The sequence below is a fragment of the Dicentrarchus labrax genome, unplaced genomic scaffold, assembly GCF_905237075.1.
Source record: "Dicentrarchus labrax unplaced genomic scaffold, dlabrax2021, whole genome shotgun sequence".
Classification (NCBI taxonomy): domain Eukaryota; kingdom Metazoa; phylum Chordata; class Actinopteri; family Moronidae; genus Dicentrarchus; species Dicentrarchus labrax.
Genome location: NW_026136715.1, coordinates 22,331,630 through 22,355,318, shown reverse-complemented (window position 1 = coordinate 22,355,318; position 23,689 = coordinate 22,331,630). Strand labels below are relative to the sequence as shown.

Below are 23,689 nucleotides of genomic sequence, written 5' to 3'. Positions count from 1 at the left end.
CCATTATTGACACTCTCCTTGAAATAAGGAGTAAAAAAACACTTCCCTATAATCCTCTTTATCCGGTCCGGTATTGTTGTGTGCAGAGAAAACAATACGGGCCAGGAGAAGACTTAATAGCTCCTTGAAACCATGGTAACAGCACAAGTACACCCAAGGTGACATTATCATTGTGCTGCTAAAATAATAACAATGATTTGAACAAGAGCAGTGCTGACGTGTTGCCCTAGCAACTACAAAAAGATAATCAATACCCCTAGAGGCTGTGAACATTAACTGCTTTGTGCTGTGTTGTCTTGTCTTCTTTTCACTATGAACTCATTACAGCTGGTACCAAACCCCTTCTGTTGTAATGGGCACAAAGTTAGTAGATCTGTATTTCCAGCATTTTTGAAAATATCTAATTGATATGTTTCCATACTTTAAAGCCCCCCCCAACTCAAAAATATGTTTTTCTTCTTGTTCCTACAGTTGGATGTTTGAGCTTCACTGTGCAGAGGCTAGAAGAATGTTTCTACATTCATCTGCTAAAAGAAAGTCTCCAGGTGAAAATCTGATTTTAAGGGGTGGGCCTAAGAGCATGATCTGTGACATTACAATAGTCATAACATAACATCATAAGTTGCACCACTGGACCATTAATACATGTCTGGAGGGGATCTTTAAATTTCAACTTCTGTAGTATTCAAAAGATGCCCCAAATTCAATACTATATGATCCCAAAGACGACAGCTGCCGAGACATTCTTGATGAAGACCATAAAATGGTCTGAGTTTACAGGAAAGTCTCAAAATATCTAGTCCACAAACACTTAAGCAAGACACTTGGAATATGCGTAATATAAAGACTTAAGAGGCTGGTTCAGCAGCTGTCTCTTTGAAAAAAATAATTAACTGGTCAAAAGTATGTGGACACTTCATCATTACATATATGGGGTCTTTGAACATCTCATTCAAGAACGTGCACATTAACATGCTACCATCGACATTCGAGGAAGACATTCACAAAACCATTTCTTCATACACTTGACTGCGCACTGAGGTTATAGTTTATTCAGACAGAAAGGGCTTTTCCAAACTGTTGCCACAAAGTTGGAAGCAATGTGATCGTATGCTGCAGCATAAAAATTTGCCTAAATTGGTACTAAGGAGCCTTATTTCAACCATGCAATTGTAAACGTACCTTTAGTCATGTACAATGTCTCTACAAATGGTTCAATTTATAATTACCTACAAGATATGTAAATTACCATATAGAAAGACCTCTTTCTTGTTAGAAACAGGTTTAAAGAGGAACTTCATGTATGACCTCTACTGGTGACTGGGAGGAACTGCAACATCTCAAACACAGACAGAACACAGGAAACGGAGAAATCCGACAGTGTCATTCATGTCTTTTGTTTGGAAACAGGGCTTTCTAGTCTTTATAGATTCATTGTCTTCCAGCAGTATTGGTTTGAAATGTCAGAGTGAGGGAAGTTTCAATTTCAAAAGAGTGATACAGGTTGGGAAGTGAGCTTTAAAAGAGACTACAGTCATGGGTACTAAACAACAAATTAACTCCCACAGAACTATTACAGTCAGTATGTTGTCTCTTGTGTGCTGGTTTTGTGCTGACAAGTATCCTTTGACATACCATGCACTGGGGATTTTAGCAAAAAGTACAGAAAGCAATGAAGACTGCATTTTTTGTTCAGCTATGCAACAGCAGACAGTTGAGTTAACTCCCAACTGGTCTCTTACCCATGGATCCTCTGTCCCTGCTCTAACATGACTGCGCTCATGTGTTCAACATGCAGCAACACACTGACCTGCAACAGAAATGTAAATGTCAAAAGCAAAGATACATGTAGCACATACATTATCAAAGGAGTCAAGGTTTTCATTTCAGTTTATTCAGTTACACTGTCCAATCACAAAGATTTATTTGTACATTCATCACTATTATGAACAGTATAAAACCTTCTGGACATGCACGTCTTTATGTGTGAGTGTACAGTCTGTTATATTTGATTAGTGCTCTATTTACAATTCAATAAAACTTCTAAAGATAATACAAATATTACATGCAGTATACATTTATGAACAAAACCAAACAGCGCTTTTTCACAATGCATCACTTACAAGGTGTCACCCATCATTGGCCAGCAATGTCTCACATTCAAAACACTGCACATACACTTCATAGGCCACAACTTTAAGCAGGTCGTTTTTTAATTGATAATCCAACATTTCAAGTAAGTCCAACTATTGCAACTGAACTCTCCCTGGTCAAAAAGTCCTTCAGTAATCCACTGTGGGAGAGGCTACACAGCCAACCAATCCTATTTTAGAACCACTTGAATTATTAGGACTTTTACATAAAAACCTTCTCCAAAATTGAATATTACTTCATAGCCTTCTCTGTGTGCGCAAAAAGGACTTCATAATGCTGCATGGAACATTGGGAGGAAACAAAATAGAAAAAGGGATTTCAAAAATACTGAATTAGACAAAACAGCAGCTCTTAAAAACAACAACAAACACACGGTGAGTCTTAAGGTTTTGGATGTGACGTACCTTTTTTCACCTGAGATTAGATTTCTTTGTAAAAGAGCAGAAATGAGGGCGACCAAGTGGCACTTAGAGAGGCATAAAGCACTGATTAATGCTGACATGAAAGACAAAGAGTTTGGTACAAACATACATAAGTGAAATATGTACAGGGCTGGGTATCATTTGAAGGTTTTTGATACAGGTGCCAATTCAATACCCAAGTTTTTGTAAAAATACCAAAGTGGTATTTTTTTTCAATACCTTAACTTTGTTATAAAACCTGCCCGATTTTTAACAGCAACATCTGCCCAGAGAATAACAAAATGACAATGAATAAGCATTCTGTGCCAACATTCAATAAGGACGCCATTATGTCTGTAATCGGAGCGGATTGAGGTTTGACACCCAGCCCTACACACAGCACATACCGGTATTTTGACTTGTCTGTCAAAAGAAACTAGAACATGAACTAAAATGATTGTTTTAGGTGTTCCAATGCAGTCAGCCAAATTGTGCAGTGTAAGGCAACTACAAAAAGGAAAAAAATAGTGCTTGATTTACTTTAAAAGATTTGGCCTTTTGTCCGGTTCAGTCGATGTTGTCAAAAAGGCGACATTGTCATTGCAAAACAAACCTCACACTTATCTCAGCCTCGCAATGAAAGCAGGTACACTCTGCCACGAACAGAGCGGCGATACTCTCATCAGTGTTAATGTTAAGGGCAGATTGTAACACATGCACTTACTGTCTACTAACTATAATTTGTAGGGAAACGAAGAGTCTGGCTTGGGGTCTAATTCTTATTCTTCCCCAAGTAAAGCTTTAATAATGGATGATATTACAGGCTATTTGAAAGCACTAATATGCTAAGTACAGATACTACTCTTGCTCTAAGTGAAAGGGTATTTAAGGATTTTATATCTTTCAAACATGGTCCTATACCACTAAATGATGAAAAGTGCAGAAAGGGATGTTATAATTTAGTGTGTGATTGGCCAGATCTTACTGGACAGTACAGTATGATGCCACCAACCACTGGTGCAAATAAAAAGGACAAGCCAAGATTTGTACTTGTAGCCGCCAGTTAGTAGAGGATTCTTTTTAGTTATACTTACCCACACTAAAGGGGAAGTACACGTCTGCTAATGCAGACACAAAAGTCAATACCATTAAAATGTCACCACTCAATTGAATAATTTAGTAACAATTGTTCCCACTTTCTCTAAAATGGAAATAACATAGCACATGTTATGATATTAGCACAAAACCACAACTGGTAACATTAAAAAAAAAGACTAACAATGTGCAAGTCTGCATGGAAGCCTCCACCCGTCTCTACAGAGTGGAGAAAAAGGCAAGTCTGTTGCATTTCCTGAAGGGTTTTTTTTATCTGCGTGACAACATTTGAATTGGTAAAGTCTCAGATAGACGACACAGGCATGAGCATGTCATGTAACAGTGCAAGTGTTAAATATCCAGATATCCTTCATATTGAGATCCTCATTCTCTTAAGTTAATGTACAATGTGACAATAATTCAGTGTGGAGGTATGAACCAAAGCTGAATATCAGACACATACACAACCACCAGTGAATATGCACTGATACTGTACAAGCGCTGTACATTTACTCAATAATTGTACCCCAGTTAGGGTTCAGTAGAACGCCTTGTAACTGTTAGTAAGCAAAGAGTGGCTTTTATCTTCACACAGTTGTGCGAGTTGTGCGAGCAGAGAGCATTACTGGTTTATTTTGTAAGCAAGGCAAGGAGTGTAAGATTTTCCACGTCGCAAATAAGCAGCAACTGCCCTTTCATATATGGCTTTCCTGATATATGTCACCAGATTCATTTTTTAAAGAAAAAATAATAATTCTCTCATTTCACTGTGCAGGGAAGCTGCTGGTTATGGATCCTTGTCTTTCTCCTAACTCAGCTTCCTCAATGTACTAAATAGGTTTTATCATTATGCAGTCTACCTCTTGAAGTCAAGGCTTCGAAGAGGAAATCTGCACATCAGTGTTAATTTTAAGGTGGCTTCTCCTCTGAAGAAAACTTTGACATTTACTTTGTTGAGACAAAATTCTCAATCTCAGTTCAGCAGGATATCTTTGAATGCACGACGGATTCCTATGACACTACTACTGTTTGTGCGTACATTTATCCATCATCACCTAGAGAACATTTGACACAAACTTTTACTTGATTCAGCATATTTGTTCTGCATTTCTGCTATTTCTTAAGAACTGCTAATGAATGAATAATGGCTAATAATGTATCACCAGGATGCAATAAAATCTGATGTGCCATATGCATTGCTACTTCTGCAGGACGTTTGTCTGATAGAAACATTTCATCAGCGAATCAGAGGTGCATCACAAGCTAACGCTGTGGTTTATCTCAGTCTTTCAGCTTTGAACTCTGAAGAGTTTGCAGGGGCCGTGATGCCAGAGTTAAATCCATCTATCCTGGAACTATATCAGACTGGTATGGTCAGTCTGTCTCACTGGCTACCCACAGGTAAGTGTATGTGTGCCTGTGTGTGTCCGTCAGCACCAGGGTTCACGCTGAGCTCTGCCTCGGGCCAGACTGTCTGCTCTCTGCCAGGCACTCTTCATCAGGGCGAGGGCCTCACGGCAGCGCTTCTGCACAGACGGATCCCACACCTCTCTGTGGGGAAGGTCAACCTGTGTATGGTGAGGACACACATGAGGGTTCAGCGGGATGGTTGTTGGAGTTAAGAATACAGATATTTTGTGACAAATATTGCAATATCACTTATTCTTTTCTTTAAACCAACATTTAATCTTCCCACCTGGAAAATGGCCTTCCATGTAATGTCTAATGCCTCCAACAGTCGGTCTCTCTCCTCACAGCCGCTGAAATACAGGACCCATGGAGGGAGGAACTGGGTTCGATCTGCTGCAAACTCCTACAGAGGGAGAAAGTGGGAATAAGCAAAGCATGAAGGCTTACATTACACAAGAGAAGTATAACAGAACTATATACTGGTACACTGGTACATACATTGTTTTGTGTTTACAAATACAGTGTAAAAGATGTTACCATTGTCTTAGTTGATGAGTCGCGTTCAATAATGTCACTGGTTTCATTTGAGATTGTTCTTTAATAAAAAAGATTATACCTCTTGATTTATTGGTTACAAAGCAAAACAGAAATTGATAAGAAAGGTAACTCATGACAAAATATTACTAGAGTTGAGCACATCCCTGAAAACTCAGGAGAACTTAATAACATTCCTTGATTCCAAGGTTAATACATTTAAACTGTGTGGCATATAGAACACACATAATTACATAAATACATTAAAGTGAAATATAAAACCATATATAAACTAACACAGAGGACTTAAAAAGATAGCAACTCACAATAACACAGTACTGCTTCCCAGCCTCCACGCTGACGGCAGTGACATCACAGATATCAATGCTGCCCAGCGAACGGAAGAAGCTGGTCTGACAGTCCTGATGGCAAGTTAGCAGCTTCGTGTCTGTCACCACCAGGCAACATGGGATACATGGAGTCGGGGCCACACCCTGAGGGATGACCTGCAGGTAAGGTGGTTATAGTGTAATTATACCTTGCTTATATAAATGGGGCTTACCGTGCACTACGTATACATACATGAACAAACACCCGTAGTCACACTGAATTCTGCTATGATCTGGAGAGCTCAGAGGTTATTTTTTCTAAATTTGGGGATTAAAATGGATGTATTTTCACTCTCGTGCAATAGCGGAGGTGCAGACATACGTTGACAATGTTGTTATTGTAGCCATTTGTGGGCACCCAAGAGTTCCATGACACTACTTCATATTTACACAGAGACCAAAAAAAACGAGATTGCTTGGTGAAAAATAAGTGAGGAAGTTGGATTGCCCGGTACATACTTAAAATATGTGATTCCAGAGGGGTTTTATTTTACTGTGAACTAAGGTGGTTTAGACCTGATCAATCTCTGTTCAGAAAAAAACAAGACAGATGTGACAAGGAGTGAATTCAGACAAATCGGCATCCTTAATTTGGATTCAAACAAGTGGGTTCAGCTGTGAATAAACACATATTGTCATATTGGTCATATTGTAACCACCTGGCATTGCTGTTACGAGGGTTTCATTTTATATTTTTGGTAGTGGTGAAATGCTGCCCCCTACTATTTTGGGGCATTTGGCCAGGAACTGCACATTGCTCCTTAAGTCCAAATTAAAAGTGTGTAGAATATCAGTGAATGTGTTGTGTGATGCTATCAGAAGAGCAAGTTTTTTGTTTGTTGTAAACCAGCATGTTTGAATTCTTTTGATATTTTAATAATTTTTGTGTGAGGTAGGTCTACATTGACAGTATCTGGTCTTGTAGTATTTACATAGTGGAATAGTTTTAGTTTGAAGATGTTGCTGACACCCATTATTGTCCCCCTGTTTCTATTAAAACGTTGAAATACATGCAATACTAGAAATGTAAAAGAAATGTTTGCCAAACACACTGCGTATGCACTATACAACTCCGTACCCCTTTGGAGACGGACTGGCAGAGCAGTTGCATCCAATCAGCCATGTCCTGTTCATTGCTGGCGCTGAGCTCCAGCGGAGGCCGCTCTGTCAGGATGACCTGGAAGGCGTGGGGACGCTCTGTGCTATTTGAGCGACGGCAGCCTCCACAGTGCTCTCCTCTGTCAGGGGCACAAAGAAAATATTTTTCTTACTGCTTTTGAACAATAAAGGCCTCCACAGGTTAACCATCTCCCGTCTAGTAGGTATTTTGCACAGGAGACATTCTGACGTATGACAGCAGGAAAAGCACACGAGTATGTTATAAAATGAATGATGGCTGTATTCCATTTAGCTTCTTGAGTTTCAGGGTCCTGGTGCTCGCTCACTTTCATGAGTAGAACAGAGCCATTGTGTGGCGGTACTGATTCCCCAAGTCTCAACTCAAGGAAAAGGAGCCTGAGAATCAGTTCCCAACTGCATAATCCAAAAAATAAAAACAACCCACTTATACTTTATTTTAACAATTAAATAATGCTTCTTCAGTAAAGGTAATAATGAGTAAAGGGTTTAATGAAAACAAAACCATTAACAAATACGTAAGCCAGCAGGCAGCAGGTAATTGGGAACTCTTGCACAAATTACACCAGACTGCCCTGGTACAGGCAGTAACGGCTCAATGTTTACTCTGTGTTTTGTGACAATTCTTAAACACTTTTTATGACAACAAAAGAGACAGAAAAAAAAGAACAGAGTTTCAGGCTGATATGTCTCATAGAGTGAGTTCTGCACCAAACAGAGGAAGGATCAGAATGCCCCTGGGGGAGCAGTTCCCCACCTCTCTTATGCCTTCAACAATGGGCGTCGTCACACCCGGATTGGGGAACCACCAAGCTGCTCTCCATCATTGTTGAGGAGTCAGTCCCCACCCCCTATGCAATAAGTGATCCGAATGATCCTCTAATCAACCCAGAGGAATGTTTACATTGATCCAAATTGAAATGAGGAAAAGGAAAACCAAATATCAGCACACACGAATGAATGAATGAATAAATGAATGAGGCACTACTACAATTGTTAATGTTATTAGTAACCCCTGTGCTGTTCCTGCTATGACAAGTCAAAATGTCTACTGTTTAGTCAGCCAGTTGAAGCTTACCCCATAGTGACTGACATCACAGGTGTCACATCAGTTCTTTCTGCGTAAAGGTACAGAATCCCATTGCTGCAAGAAAAAAAAAGGAAAATATTTATATTCACCTAATCAAAAGCTATTAAATAAATATAATAAATATAATATGAAAAGAAAAAATATCCACTGTGGCTACGTACATCAGATGCGAGGTTACGCATGATAATAAGGGAATGAATGACATTCAGCTTTTCATAATTTTCCTTAATGTTAATGTTCCAGATAAAAAAGATTGTTCACAAGTCCCAAATTTTGGGTTTTGGGTTGGGTTTTGAGTACGGGTCTCGAGTCACTGTCTATGTGATTGCCCATACCTGAGGACGAGGTAGCAGCTTTTCCACAGCTCTTTTCCCAGGTAGGTGGACCCAGCCCGGTACTGCACAGTCCCCTCTTTGGTGCTGGAAGGTACTCCAGACCTTGATGGGCCACCCTGGGGTGACAGAGTCATGTCCATTGGGTCCTCCCAGTGGACCAGTGAATACAGTTGAATAGACACTTCAGAAACCTGGAGAAGCAGTCAAACATTAGTTTACCACTGCTTTGGAAGTCAGCCAAAGAATAGGAGAGTGGTAAAAAGACCCTTGCAAGGAGGGAATCCCAAACGTAACTACAGTCAGAGAAATAATGAGATGTTACTGTTTTTTTTTTTTTTAAAGTTTAACTTTACATTACTGCAAACATAAGCATACTTTACTGTTTTAGCCGTTTCTGAATCTACCAGGCTGCCAGTTTTTCATTCATATGTCACATGGAAACTGACTTAGAGAGACTTGAGCTACTACAGTATATGAAGTTTAACATGGGTTTACCTCACACTGAGATTCCTGGGAGACAAACTTAGTGAGAGCCAGTTTTTCCATGGTAGCATCAGTCAGAACAGAGGGGTAAGGAGGCTCACGACAACCCTTCACCATGGCTGACTTAAGAACAGACAAGAACCACCTGTAAGTGAAGAAGAATGGATTGGATAAGGTCAGAGGAGAGACGATCATCCATTTTGTGATGCACCCTGTATGGCTCAAAGTCAATATTCCTGACACATAAAACCACAGATAAACACATGAGTATTAGAGATTCTGGAGGTGTGCATGCTGGCTCTTTGCACAGGGACATAAAGTGGAAATTAATTCTGGATGTTTTGAATAGTTCAGCTATTGGATCTTTGAATCTGATCTAGTATGGACACACAAACACACATACACTTACAAAGTCAGAGAGGCATCAGCTGTGTCCAACAGGAATTTTCTTCGTCTGTTGGTGCAAACCACCGTTACTGTCTGCTGGTCAAGGCCCACCTAAAGGAAGACAGCATTACAACAAATACATCAGACACAACACTAACTTTGTTAGCTGTCACATCATGCTTGAGTCTACAGGATTCATAAATATCATATAATGAACTCTACATGGATCGCATTGAGGAGGACCATGTAAAAGATCCCTGTCAGGGTTTGTAGAAACACAAATGAGGAACAAATTGGCAAACCTTTGTTTGGGGCACTTACTGAAAGATAGTCCAGCTCATTATAAGAAACAGCATCTTCTACTGTGTAGGGCTTCTCTGCTGCACCTGTAGAGGGAGGAGTACAACCAAGACATACAGTGGGCACATGTTAATGTAATGTATTTTCTGCCAACAGAATAACCCCATTCAAATTCGTTCCTGACTTCCTTGAACATTTTGTTGATCTAATGGGACAATTACAACGGTAACAACTCTCAGATATGCAGGGATCTTAGATTGGACACCATCAGTTTACACATGGTTTTAACTTACTGTACAGCCTTTTCCGTAAATGTAAGGAAAAGAGATCAATGCTTGTTGCCCCTGTGTAAAAATGTATTGTGATTCCCAATACCAATATAAGTACGTCCTAACTTACAGCTTGTACTTTTCCACCCATTAAGCCAATGCATGCTGGGTTTTTACACTTACCCTTCCTAAGCAGGTAAATGTAACAGTCAGTCAGCAGCAAGTAAAGTGGCTGCAGGTCCCCCTCCATATGGCCTGTACTCATTCTCACCATCTGAAAACACAAAGACAAATTCTGTCAAGTGTCTGCAACTTCCATATTCATCTTTCTCAAACTATTATGATCCCTAGTGATGTTTTCTGGCAACTAGATTGCAGAAAGTAGCACAGTGTTGCTACAAATATAGCACATAACAGACTATATTGTACTATACTATGTTATTTTGTAGACATACAGTCCAAAAGCTGCTGTTCTTCTTTTACTTAATTTTAGAGAAATTGTAAAAAAAATTGCATTGTTTTGCTTGCCCAGTTTGGTGTGAAAAAGCGTGAATAGTTAGATCGTAGACCAGTCAGGTAAATTGCAACAACCCAAAAGCAGTTGGCAAACTGAGCCTTGCAACACTTCCACTGAACAACAGTCGCCAAACCACTTCTTCAATGTCAACCAATACCAGAACTTGCTTAAAGACGTGTAAAAGAGACACATCAAATTCATTTCTTTTAAAAACTGGCCATGACATCACTGTACTGCCTTACTTCTTTATATTTTATCATTCGATTGATAGTTACAGTTGACTCATTACTTAAGTACCAAGCACATACATTCTTATTTCAATTAATGAGTCAATCTTTCTTCACCTTGAAGAGCTGCTCTTCATTCTCTCTGAACACATGAATCATGAGAAGAAGCAAATGATTGTTGTCCACCCTGAAATATGAATAATGAAGAGCATTAGACACACTTAAACCACATTACAACAATAAACAACACATTTGGTAGAAAACTCCTTACTTAAACTCTGCAGGATGAGAAATTTCAGAGGGACTAAGCTCCTCTTGTAGTTCTTCCGCTTCCTCAGTAAAAATATTCTTGTCCCTTTCATCTCCTACTGCGTCTTCCTCCCCGGTTTTCACGTCGGGCTCTTGTCCTGCTGCTGCTTTTGCCTCTCCTTCACCTTCAAGGCCACCTGAAAGAGTCTGTGACTGGCTATGCTCTGAAGAGTCATAGTGGCCACGACCCGTGGGAGTAGAGTCTGGACTGAAGGGGGTAAAGCAGCATAAGTCTGCAGGCGCAGGAGAGGCCTGCAGGAAGTTGGGGCTCGTGGCCAGAGGGGTGAGAGACATCTCTCTGGGGGCTCGGTCAGGTGGCTTGCCCCCTGAATCCTCTCGAAAGGGCTGCTGTGCAGGGGGTTCGGGGCCCTGGTCACAGCCTTTACTGTTTTTCTCCTCCCCCTCCTCAGGGTGGTCCCAGGCCTCCTCCCTATCCAGAGCCCCGTTGAGCCGGTCCATGACATCACGGAGGGGTTGGCCCACCGTGTCCATGGAGGTGTCCGTCATTTCCGGGAGCCGCAGGAGGCCTTCTAATCCGTCCTCATCTCCTTCCTCCACAACCTCTGATCCCACCCTGCTTCTCCTCAACTCTGCCTCAGCATCCAGGTGAATTACAGTGCCGTTTAACGAATCCACATCGTCCGAGGCCAGGAGGGTGTTGTCCATTTCCATGTGCTCGGAGGAGACAGAGTTATGGATGCTGCTGCTGGAATCTGTGGAACCCTTCCCTCGTCGCTTCTTGGCTGGTTTCCTTCGTCTGGCCATCCTGGAGGACCAGAGAGGTTAGCTGCGGATCCTCAAATATGATTTGAATAAGAGATAGAATGTGAGCCTACAAGCCAGAAACCTGTAGCTACTGTACCTGATGACTTCCAGCTCATTGCTGGCGTTCTCCATGTCATCTCCAGTGGTGGTGCCGTTGTTTTGGTGGCTGGCCACATGAACCGGCGTGACGTCGGCTGAGGTGTTGGTGTCTGAGTCCTCATTGAAGGGGTTGTGCCTAGATGTGGGGCTGTGTGGAGAAAGATGTGCCGCCACCTTCACCTTAACAGTGCTGGCAGAAAGGACCACTGTGTCGCTGATGACTGTCTGGGGATCAGAGCCACTGGATCGCGGACAGCTGGCCTGGTCGGTCAGATCACCCTCTACCATTAAAATCAAACACCAAGAGTTAATGTAGAAAGTAGCAGTCACATATATTTAGTCCTATATACATATAAGAAATACACTGAACTTTTGGCATTGTCTCAATGGTAAGTCAAGTGAGAAGTTTTACTATGCTATATTATACTATATATTATAATTTAGCACTCAGTAACATTCTGGATGATTTTTTTGTTTATGTTTTCATCACTAATTAAAATAAAAAAGCTAAGTTGACCAGTGAGACAATCTCACAAAAACTTTGTGTATTTCTTCATCAGCGTCAAACACAAATAAATGTTAGGGGCTGCAGTGCTGTTTGTAGTTCTTTGGCAGCGTCAGAGAGGCACAAAACGCAGAAGACATCAAGTGGGTACACAGGCAGCAGCTTTCTTTGCAGTGGCACAGGCGTAAGTTAAGCATTACTTCTGCAGCTAGAGATGGGTCATAATATAAATATTTAATAATACTGTTTGTAGGAATCTACATTTTTGGTACTGAGATTCATCATGAGAAAACTAAACATGATTTGCAAATTAAAATTCAGACCATGAAATGAATAGTAAACCAGGAGACGACAGATGTGTGTGTATTCCACGTGCACATAGCAGCTTACCGCAAACACATGCTGTAGTAATACACAGCAATTTGCACTGTGTGACCTTTAGCAACTACTCGTGATTGTTACCTCACACTACAGTTGAGCTGAACCTAGGCCAGTGCCACATATCACATGAAGAGAAGACATTACAAAAAAAACGACACACCAGACAAACAGATAACACAATGTAATGGAGACAGACTGGACGAGGTGAGTACCAGTTACATCAGGCGTTTGCTGTGGTAAATAATAAGGCAGAGCTTTAGGATCATTCCCCGGATGAGTAACACATGCATAACATGACAGATGAGTTCCAACAATCCCACAGTGAACCAAAAAGTTGTGCTTCTTCCCAAACTTACCTGTCAACATATTCTGTATGATGGAACCTTGTTCATTTATGGTTTGTAATTTAACTGAATAATATTAAGAAAAGCTTTACTTAAAATGTGTGCGTCATATTTTACTATGAATGAAAAGACTAATGTGTGGTAAAAGAAGGTTTTAAATTAGAGTAACCCTCATGTACAGGTAGGTTTAAGAGAGAGTAAATGTTACCTGCTACTAAAATGGTCGTCGTAGAAGTCTGTTTGTACCATAATTAATTAAGCTACTGGCTTCCTATTTAACGTTCATCAAATCAACCGCACAACTTTAGATCCAAACCCACATGTATTCCAACTGAAACCATTCCCAAAAGTTTAAGCACTTTTACTCATGTTTTTTTGATCATGCTTGTTTTCATGTCCTTTGATCAGCAGTCTCTTGCACCAGCTAGCTGTAGCTTACATATTAACATGTTTAATTACTGGCTAGAATACCCAGCATGCATTAAACACAAACTGTGGGATGGCCATGCCAGATAGAAGGGAGGGAAGGAGGGATGTAAAGGCGGGGGAGGGAAGGGGTTGACCAATGTCCCACCTTCCCAGTCTGCACTTGGCAATGACTGCAACACGGGGAAGATGTCACCGAAATCATAATCTAAAAAAAGGAGGGATAACATTCAACATTAGAGAGAGATGGAGTGGAGAGAAGAGCTTGAGACAATGGCACAGGAACAGAAAAATAACATGAAATGTGGTAAATATGAAATAACCGAACCAATGGGGGAAAAGTGGGAACTAAAACAGGGAAACTGACTCAGTACTTTGAGGAGAGTTATGGGGAAAGCATTCACTGAGTGCTGCAATCACCCTGATGAGAACATTCTGTAACCATGAGCGTCTGCACGCCAAGTGATCCATTTGATAAAATGCACTTTGGTATCCATGAGTCACAAGAGTCTGCAAATATCAATCCAACTTCTGCATCAACATGCCATTAGCCTGACATCACTGGATGAATTTGTGCGAAAGCATATGAAGGTGTACTTGCACTCCAGCAGGGCCTGATCAAATCATAAATGCCAAAATAAAGGGTGCCATTCAGCAAGAGACTCACATCACAATTAGTCCGTATCATAATAAGTGTCTAGATTAGCGGCATTTCAAAACTCCGCAGCACATAGAACTGAAACTAGATATTTTATGGGGCCAATTTAAAAGGGAGAGACACTGACTGGCCAATAATTATTCAGAACTAAATGCCAGTACGGGTCCAAAGGATTGTCAAATCAGTTAGTCTGACTGTGTGTCCCCTCTTCTAAAATTAGACAACTACTGGTGGTAAAGTGAAGCAAGTTAGAGAACACCAGTGCTGCTTACTAGAGATGTCCTGAGTCAATTGTTCTTTACCGAACTCTGAACACTGTAGCTTGCTAGTGTTGCAACACGCTGCTCTCTTTAATGAGTTAAAATCAGAGCATGTGATTGTGAAAAATGATGTGATTGACTGCCTGGTTGGCAAAATACACTGGGCTAAGTTCTGACAGTAACATATGTGTTATCTCTCTTTATTAGCTCTGTATGAGCACCTTCAGTGTTTGGATCAAGGAGCTTGTGAAAAAAATAAGGTATGTCAGATTTAAAATGACACATCTGTTATTCATACATTAGATTCATACGTGTATATATTTAACATTTAGGTAAATAGAAGTATCAGATAGGACTCTGTATAGGCAGATACCCAATAACAAATGACTAAGATTCCGATCAGGACATCTCTACTGCTTACCTTCACTGGAGGGGGCTATGGCGCTGTCATCCCACTCCAGGTTAGTGGAGGTGAGGGAAGTGAAGGAGTGCAGGGACAAGCTGTCTGAGCTGGGCAGCCTTTCCTCAAAGTCCAGCAGGTTCTGGGGTTTGTAGTATTCTGGCATGTAGGGGGCCACGTCCAGATAGGGCACATCCTGAATCAGCCGGACCCAACAGAAACGTTATAGACACGCTGCTTACATTTAGGAGCTGAATTTCTCAACATCATAATGAAACGTGTGCTAACCAGCTCCAGATCAAAGCGAATGAACTCCAGGCCGGACACCAGTGTGAGGAAGAGTGTGAGGTGGTCGTGACTGCAGACCAGTGCATTCCTAGCAGAGAAGAGAATCAGAAATCAAACTCATTTGTGTGACTTACCACAAAAATACAATAATATAGACATTTGTTTGCCAAATTAACAACAGAAAGTAAAACCTGAAATGCAATATAAAAAAATCAGGATTGCTGGATGTCTTACTTGAAGTAATACTTCTGTAGTAATGCTTGGTTCTCCTGGAAAAGGCGTAGATAGCTCTCTAAAGAGCTCTCACTCAATGCCAGGTACAACCATGCACGACCTACACAGAAAAGAGAACAGTTCTTTTCTAAGCATATAACCCACTGAATGATGAACTTTAGCCCCACAAGTACTGTAACTGTGTTTTTAACTGTGTGACAAAGATGTCTCACTTCGACCAAGGTTGGTTGCAATGTGCTGAAGCTCATCTATCTGTCGGACAGCCTCTCTCCTAGTGAAGTGAAGGACCAGGACCCAGTAGCCTGAGGAGATGTCCTGCAGCCTGCAACATAGAAAACAGTAAATATCACGCGTATGAGGCCAAAGCGGGACAAGGGGAGTAGGAAACAGCAGTAGGAATAAAAACAAATCTGATCTCTAGTATTTGCAGTATGCACCTCTTTCCAGTGTGCAGCCTACTTAAGCCTCTTACCCATACAGCAGAGCGTGGTCAAGGTGTTCACACAGACGCTGCAGGACCCGGTCATGATTTCGGATGGCGGGAGTCTCATCTTCACAGGCTGCAAAGTAACTCTGCAACTGTAGAGAGAGGCATGGTTTCTCTGCTGCTTGTTTTGCTGGGGGGGGGGGTTTCCTCTTTTATAGAACTGATTGTATTTAAATTACGAGGAATATTTTTCAGCATTTATGTTGTATATGCCTGAAAAAGACTCATTGGAAATAAAATGTCCACAACTGTTCGGCCAATGTGGTATGCTGAATTGCTCTCGGAGGAAGTTGGTGGAAATAACTTTCAAAAGAATGCAACATCGGCAATTATGAAATTGCTTTAATGCAAACTAGCCAAGCCTTAGGCCTTAATGAATTTTTAACCTGATTATTAAGTAATTTCATATGTTTGGCTCTGTACTTAAGCATACTTGATTGGAAATACAACAATACAGTATGAGCAAACATTGTTTCTGACCTAAATCCAATTGAGCATGTGTTTTACTGTTGTGACTCCATTGTATCAGTACTCCTTCCCTTGCAAAATGCTGCTAATGACCAGACTGAAGGCAAAAAATCCCCGAAACAAGCAGTAAGTGACTGACAGAGGATCCCCTGGGAAGATACCAAGTGCCTGTTGATGTCTGTGGGTTGGAGACTTAAACCAGGCATGTGCTTGTGCAGAATATGCAAGTATTTTTGGTCCCCTCAAATTGGGGGATTATGGATTAAAAAGGCTACAATTTCAGCATTTTTCATCTGGTGAGGATATTAAATGCGTTTCATTGTGGTCGACCATCCGACAGTAACCTTGCATTAGCTTTGAGGATTGTGAACCAAAGAAAAAGGACATTATATCCTGAGACTATCCACACATGACTAAGCAATGTTTGTCTGAGATAAACACTGTAACCTTTCTTGGAAGCTTGAGGCATTCACTTTCTTTCACAGTCCTCATGCAGTCAATATATTAAAGAGATAAACAGAGTAATTAGACTAAAAACTGACAAATGTGGATTAAGGAAGTAAGAGACAATACTGGGCTAAAACACACCAAGATGTGGCTTTCTAATGCAATCATATGATTATGGGGCTTTTGGAAAGGGACTGTACAAACATGAAGGGAAAGGAGGGCAACGATGCAATGTTGTCTGTCAGGTTACTTGAAAGGTAGCTTCACAACTCCACAGGCATAGTTGGACCAAAATATCTCAAATATTTCACAACTTAAATGGAAATCAGGCGCAAAGATCAACTGCCTTTGCTGCAAATGTGTATCTGCGGTATGGTTGCAGGTGTGTTTACAACACATGCGGCAGTGAGCAGGGGCTTGGTGCCACTATTGTTCACCATGGTCAGAAAGAAAAACTAGAAGATGACAACCACAACCTGCAGCTGTAAAACATTAATGAGTAATTTATGGTTAATGGGTTATTTGAGTCATTATAAGGACAAGGCCCTTCCATGACTGCGAGCTGGTAATGTCCACCCCGACTTGTAAGTTGCCCTCTTTGGCAAACAAAAGATGACCTAACGCTAGCTACAGTAATTCAAGCATGTGGAAATACTTTAATCCTGAGACAATATTTAAGTGTGCTGACCAGGAGAGCGCTTACCTTCTTGACAGACAGGGAGATGTTTTCCAATATGCGATCCTTTACTTTCAGTTGATCCATCACTGGTCTATTGGCAGCTTACAGCAGACTGTCAGCTGACTCCTTCAGGCAGACCTCTTGTTTTGCTAAAGCTAATGCCGCCCGCCGCAGCTAGCTAACATTATCTTGCCTTCCAGTGCAGTAGGGAGTCAAACTAACGACACAGCTTCTGTTGTCACTTGTATACATTGAATTTGAATTTTGACAGCACCCCTAGTTCACAGCCACCACGTCAATTGCCAGCGAGCAGCAAGATAAGTGAACGTCTGTCATCGGATCCAGATAGCCGAGGAATGTTTGCCTAGCTTCGCGTTAGCTTGCAGCCAGTTGACTCTTTCTCCACCGGTAGACTCAGGCTGGGGGTGGCTAGCAAGTTTTAGAGTCCAACCATTCATAACTTTTAGCAGCAGTTTTGTTTATCATACTCTTCGCTGTCGCACTCTGGCTAGCTATTGTGATTCAGCATTTGTCTATATATAGCTAATTACACCGAAGTCAAGGATGCTCAGGTTACTTAGTGTGTTAACAGTTACTAACGTACGTTAACTGTTGAGAGTCTGAACTCCCCCCGACAGAGCGTTACGTCACCACTTGCCTCAGTACGCCTTCATAACGTGTGGGAGGAGAGGAGGGCTGAGGGGCGGAACAGCGTTCAAAAGTCTCACAAATTTAAGGGTGTTTTGCTCCGTTTTGTGCTTAAACACAATACATCGTAAAAGATGACTTGATTTTGAATCACGAGAACAAACTCATTAATTCGGCGGCGTTCAAGACTCTATGTTTTAACCAACTCGTAAAAAAAATGTGCGTTTTGAATTAGTTCACTGTCCATCTCATTCAGTGACCGCAGGCACCAAGGCGAGTCACGTGGGGGAAGCAAGCCCCGTTTGTAGAGGTTCGACCCGGACCTTTCACACACTGCAAGGTGGATAAGATTTATGACCACTGCCCGCCAGTCATGTTGTGTCTATATGCAAGTTTTTGCGAAGCAGCTAGAAATTCAATTCGCCATGTTTTTCTTTGTGTTTGGCGAGAATATCCATACCAAAAACCCAGCAGTGTACGTCGCTACAACCAAAAACTCCATGTCATAGGAAAGGACAGTAATTTACACAGATTGGAATGTCAATATTTTATTTTGTTGTTAAGATGACTCCAACTTTTTTGGAAACACATTAAGGTCTTACCAAATACATATGAATGGCATATTCAGTGCATGTAGTTATCACAATAACCTTTCCTGATTGAGAAAATGTGGGTCAAATTTTCATATGGATTTCTTTCATATTCCAAGGTGAATGCTATACTTAGGAGATACTTTTATCAAAAGTAAAGTAACTTTATACAAACGCTGACTGACTTCAGGACATTAACGGGCCTTTGAGTGATTTCAGAGTACAAAAAAAAACAAAAAAAAAAAAAACCCAACCACAGCGTTACAGTCAGAACCCCATTCTGTCCTCCAGACCCATGTTAGTTGAGTACCCCAATAACCAAACAGATACTGTATTTTTTACAGAGGACTGCAGTCCAAGTCCCTGTGTGAAGATTCAAGACATTCAATTTCAGCTCTTCACACCGCAAGTTCAATTCTGTAATCTTGTTATCCCGTCCCGCGTTGTTTCTCTGTATTAGTCTGACTTCTCCTTCTCTTTCATGTGCAGGAAGACTATGCTGAAGACGAAGAGTCCTGCCATCATGGAGAAGACGCTGGCATAGTATGGGTAGGCTGAGGGGATGAAACGCTCATACTGAGTGTGCTGCAGGGGACGCACGGACACCTGTGATAAAGAAACAAAATGGTACAAGTTAGCCCACCACATATTAAAGCGTGGTTGTTAGATGAAAGTTAAATGCAAATGCAAGGTGAACCGGTTCCAAGACACAATACTCAGAGAGTAGACTTTTAAGTAATATGTGATGTGGTCACGAGATTACTGGTACCAAATAAAGATGATCAATCTCTAGTATTTCTGTCCTTCCATTTGTCACTTGCATGGCGATCCATACAATCACCATATCAGTGGTTTGAAGTGTCCTAAACCTGATTAACTTGCCTGAGTGGAGGAGTAGAGATGTGTGTATCCCAGTCGGTTGTAGTCCACCTTAAACTGGAAGACCCCGTACACATCAGGCAGCTTGAACTGGATGCTGTATTTACCTCCTAGAAGAGAGACAACACAGCATTTATAGTCGATGCAGTTTGTGGCCGCAAACCCCCCAATCACAGAGATACAATACACTTAACTTGTTAGCATGAATTAAAATGTTCTATATCCACAGCAACATACCATTTTTCTTGAGATAAGTCCTGACGAATGGATCGATCCTCACAAACTCAAGCTGAATATCATCTCCATCGAAGGGAACCCAGCGGCCCTCGGACAACATCTCAATGACGATGCTGTACTCCTGCGTGGGGGAGTTTTACACTCATTGAGATGTACGTATAAAAGATACACAGAGCAGTCTTTAGGGTGTTAACTGTTCACATAAGCCACTAAAACTCTAAACTCACCACAAGGTCGGTGATCGTGTATGCTGCAGGGGGAGTGGTCTCTCCGACAGGATGATGGGTAACAGCTCCCACCCTGAGGACTCCAGCCTCTTTGAACACCCAGCGAGACAGAGCCTCAGCCAGCTCCATGTTCCCCGTCTGCTCGTGCCTAACAAAGACGACAACAAAATTTGATTTAGTCCAGTGAGTCGTCCATATCTGATGGTATATAGTTTGTTTTATTACATATTGTACAGTAGAACTGATCGATATTTTACTGTTTGTCAGTAAATCTTCTATACCAACCATGTTTGTCAGCAGTCGTTACATCCTTATATACATGCTAGACGTACTAAAAGGAGTTTTTAACTGGTTGTGAAACTCTAAATGTAATACTGATGCCTCTATAAGACCATCAGCAGTAAGACTGGCTATGTTTATGGAATTATTCTTAATGCCTGCCAACAGGTCAGATTCCCCTTCAAATCAATGAGGCACTACCGCCTTTTGTCCACATGTGGCCGCCAAAATCAACAAAAATGAAAGCTTCTTTAACTACACAAATTTTAAATGTAATACCTTAATACTTCTTCTAACACAATGTAAGACGACTTTCCTTATTAGCTTGATGAGTTACACAAATATTATGTTCATTACAGCATTAAACGCAGCTGAGTAGTAACAGAACACCTGTTCACATGGAAAAAAAACCTGATAGTGACCAGAATGTCACTGATGACAGTTTGGATTTAGTGAGTGAAAGCTGTAATAGGATCCATGAGACAGAAAATAAGAGATGTGATGAACAGTGAAGACTACCTCTGGGAGCCAGGTGTGGTCTTCTGCACAGCGGAGTTAAAGAAGGCATCGCTGAAGAAGTCCAGGGAGCCGCTGAACACTACTCTGGCGTTGTTTCTGGCCTGAAGGCCGGCAATCAGCAGGGTGTTTTTGCCAACAGCATGGGGGTACTGGAGAAGTAGAAGAAAAAATATGAGTCAGAAACAAAGCTAATGATGTTAATACTGTGTAGTTAATTTCTAATCCAGAGAATATTAGGCTGTCCTAAGCAAGAAAAATATATCTAAACTTATACTATAGGGAAAACTTTCTTTACTATTAAACTTCTTTTTAATTAACAATCTGATGTATTTGTTAAACTCAGTGGTCATACCTGAGAGATGGGTCTGTCTGGGAAAAAGGAGTAGGAAGTGGAAGAACCGGTAAGGATGTCCAGAACAAGAGGGTTCTCTGGGTCTGCCACCATGCTGGAAGGGAGGGGGAGGAATGGCATGTTAGTCAAATCTATGATTTGCATTTGCACTGCAGCTAATCTTTGACCATTTCTATGCTGTTTCTTTATTCAGAAGTCTCTGCTACAGCCAAGCACAGTATTTAATAAAGTAATTATTTCAAACTCGTAAACAAGAGCAGTGAGTGAATGTCTTTTATGGAATAGCAACAATGTCAACATACTGAGTGTTAGGGTGAGGAAGTGCAGTTAGATACTTTTAAATTGTGTTCAGTTGTGCTTACCCAACACCCTTGAACAAAACAGGTTTATTGGTGGGTTTGCCGACAATAGTTGGAGCTTTCAGCAGGTTCTCTGGATCAGCAACAATCATGGTGTGCTGGAGACAAGAATGATCACTTATAAATGACAACAGGGAGTGTCAGTCCTGACTGAATTTGTGAAACAGGATGTGCCTGCTTTATAAACAGAGCTCTGTTTACCTCTCCAGGGTCAGACACATCAAAGTTGTGATGGTCAATGACAGCAGTCTTTTCCTCATCAAACTCGATGCCACACTCACTACCCAGCTCCCTCAGAGGGTCACCTGTGAGGGAGGAGTTAATATAGACAATATTATGTATATATATATATACATATATATATGTATATATATATATATATATATATATATATATATATATATATATATACTATATAGGTTATATATTATCACAGCAAAAGCTTTTGGATATCAACTGACCAATATCTGAGCTGGCAGCAACCAGGACATTGCCTCCGCCATCAATGAAGGATGTAATAGTCTCCACATTAATATTTCCTCCAAAGTCTGCAAATGATCAAAAATATATTTTTTTTTTTTTTTAAAGATTGTTTCAACAAGGCAAACACAATCTGATTTTGAAGAGTGTGAAATTTACCCTCAACTGATGGTGCGAAGATGATTAAATGGTCGTACAGGAACTGGCCGTATTTGATCAGAGATAGGGAGGGATCATCAGCGGTCTTGAATGAGATGTCAAAGCCACGATCTGAAAAGCAGAGATACATTATCAGCTGCACTCGTAAAACATTTCTGCAGTAACTTAGACAAAATGGCAATACATTGCATTGAAGTTTCTAAGGATTGAGAAGATCCATTGTTATAACACCATTAAACCTTTATAAGCACTGATGTAATAGCTAATAAGATTGTAATACTAATGTCAGTTATTATAACAAGTGTGAAGCAGCACCACCATTATTACAAGTCATGTATTTTTGGTTGCAATAGTAATATTATTAGACGACTCTCTTTATACAGTATAAATCCCTCCTATTATGACTGCCTACAAATATTAAATTCTACAGCTCAAATGGAAAGTGGGCTTCCTGCACTACTTTATGTACCTGCTAGCAAGTGTTTCATTAAACCAGGCCCGGATATTATGTTGACATCCTGTTAACAACTGCATGTATACACAAATAAAGTTACTCTCATGTACCTCGACCAATTAACTTACATCGGGTGTAAACTCATGTTTGCATGAAGATGACTACAAAATATAGATATTATTTTTAATTATTAACTATTTGGTGTACTAGAGGTGTGCCGAAATGAATACTAGCCCCGTATCGATTTGATGCAGTATAATATAACATAACGAAGCGTGTACACTGCCATTATTTAAGTAGAAATACATTAAACTGACAGAGACTTGAATGAAGTTTGGCGAGACACAGCGAACATAATAAAGCTAACGTTAGCCGCCTTGCTGTGCTACGTGACGCACAGGTGTACAGTCTTAAGCCCAATAGGCTCTTTAGTCCCATTCAGAGACCTGTGTGTAATACAAGGCGGTCTATAATGGCACAGAGGTGTTATGATGTTTAAAGACGAATAAAACACGAATCTCGTACTGACCTGCTAGACTGCGGAAGAAGATTGAATGGGTGTCTCTGATGTTGAGGTTGTCCAGCAGGACCAACGTTTTCCCGTCAGCCAAAGCGCAATGCAACATGGAAGCTAACGAAAGGAATAAAAGGACATTGTTGTCCAAAAGTCTGAACCTCCTTTGGGTCATTATTCCGGTCCGTTTTTTGCACGATGATAAAGAACAGGACCGGCTCGTCTGCACGTCTCCTGTCAACGACGCCATTTTGCTGCAGAAGTCGACGTCAGCGTTAGCAGTCGAGTTAACTTTGACCTTAGATCCAGCCAATCACAGAGAGGAACGCGTCGCAACTCCGCCAATGGGACGAAAGCTTTATTATAAGACTGACAATCACGGAAGAATACAAGTCTAGAGCATGGATCGGCATGGATCTGACTGAAATGATCATTCCTACCATATTTATTGGATGATCATAACCAAGATCAATAACTCCACGACTTTATGATGAGTTCATTCAAGGGCCTAAAT

General features: G+C 40.9%; 2 protein-coding genes across 3 annotated transcripts; both read right to left on the bottom strand.

The window, feature by feature from the left end:
• Positions 1–1,872: 1,872 nt before the first annotated feature.
• plekhm2 (pleckstrin homology domain containing, family M (with RUN domain) member 2) lies at positions 1,873–18,130 on the bottom strand. Of its 2 annotated transcripts, XM_051424718.1 has the most exons (20): positions 17,503–18,130; positions 15,870–15,976; positions 15,610–15,719; positions 15,398–15,497; positions 15,164–15,251; positions 14,897–15,071; positions 13,706–13,765; positions 11,900–12,182; positions 11,000–11,803; positions 10,846–10,915; positions 10,168–10,258; positions 9,737–9,801; positions 9,438–9,526; positions 9,041–9,173; positions 8,546–8,736; positions 8,199–8,264; positions 7,062–7,221; positions 5,921–6,100; positions 5,347–5,463; positions 1,873–5,218 (listed from the first exon to the last, which is right to left on the bottom strand). In XM_051424718.1, exons 1-20 carry the CDS (start codon positions 17,560–17,562, stop codon positions 5,081–5,083), a joined length of 3,087 nt encoding a protein of 1,028 aa, XP_051280678.1. In that variant the 5' UTR covers positions 17,563–18,130; the 3' UTR covers positions 1,873–5,080. The 2 variants fall into 2 exon arrangements, with proteins under 2 accessions (XP_051280678.1, XP_051280679.1); XM_051424719.1 differs by lacking the exon at positions 13,706–13,765.
• Positions 18,131–18,658: 528 nt separating this feature from the next.
• On the bottom strand, positions 18,659–23,449 carry ddost (dolichyl-diphosphooligosaccharide--protein glycosyltransferase subunit (non-catalytic)). The gene is made up of 11 exons (XM_051424720.1): positions 23,191–23,449; positions 22,208–22,318; positions 22,030–22,116; positions 21,770–21,873; positions 21,572–21,666; positions 21,210–21,303; positions 20,858–21,006; positions 20,060–20,207; positions 19,833–19,953; positions 19,599–19,705; positions 18,659–19,322 (listed from the first exon to the last, which is right to left on the bottom strand). Exons 1-11 carry the CDS (start codon positions 23,423–23,425, stop codon positions 19,173–19,175), a joined length of 1,401 nt encoding a protein of 466 aa, XP_051280680.1. The 5' UTR covers positions 23,426–23,449; the 3' UTR covers positions 18,659–19,172.
• Between the last annotated feature and the right edge of the window lie 240 nt (positions 23,450–23,689).

Coding starts and splice junctions, on each gene's coding strand:
- plekhm2 (XM_051424718.1), bottom strand. CDS start 17,562: ATGGATCAACTGAAAGTAAAGGATCGCATATTGGAAAACATCTCCCTG. Junction 15,977..17,502: donor TCTCCCTGTCTGTCAAGAAG/GTAAGCGCTCTC, acceptor CTCTCTCTACAG/TTGCAGAGTTACTTTGCAGC. Junction 9,174..9,437: donor GCTGATGCCTCTCTGACTTT/GTAAGTGTATGT, acceptor CTTCACTTACAG/GTGGTTCTTGTCTGTTCTTA.
- ddost (XM_051424720.1), bottom strand. CDS start 23,425: ATGGCGTCGTTGACAGGAGACGTGCAGACGAGCCGGTCCTGTTCTTTA. Junction 22,117..22,207: donor CTTCGCACCATCAGTTGAGG/GTAAATTTCACA, acceptor GATCATTTGCAG/ACTTTGGAGGAAATATTAAT. Junction 21,667..21,769: donor ATGTGTCTGACCCTGGAGAG/GTAAACAGAGCT, acceptor TCTTGTCTCCAG/CACACCATGATTGTTGCTGA.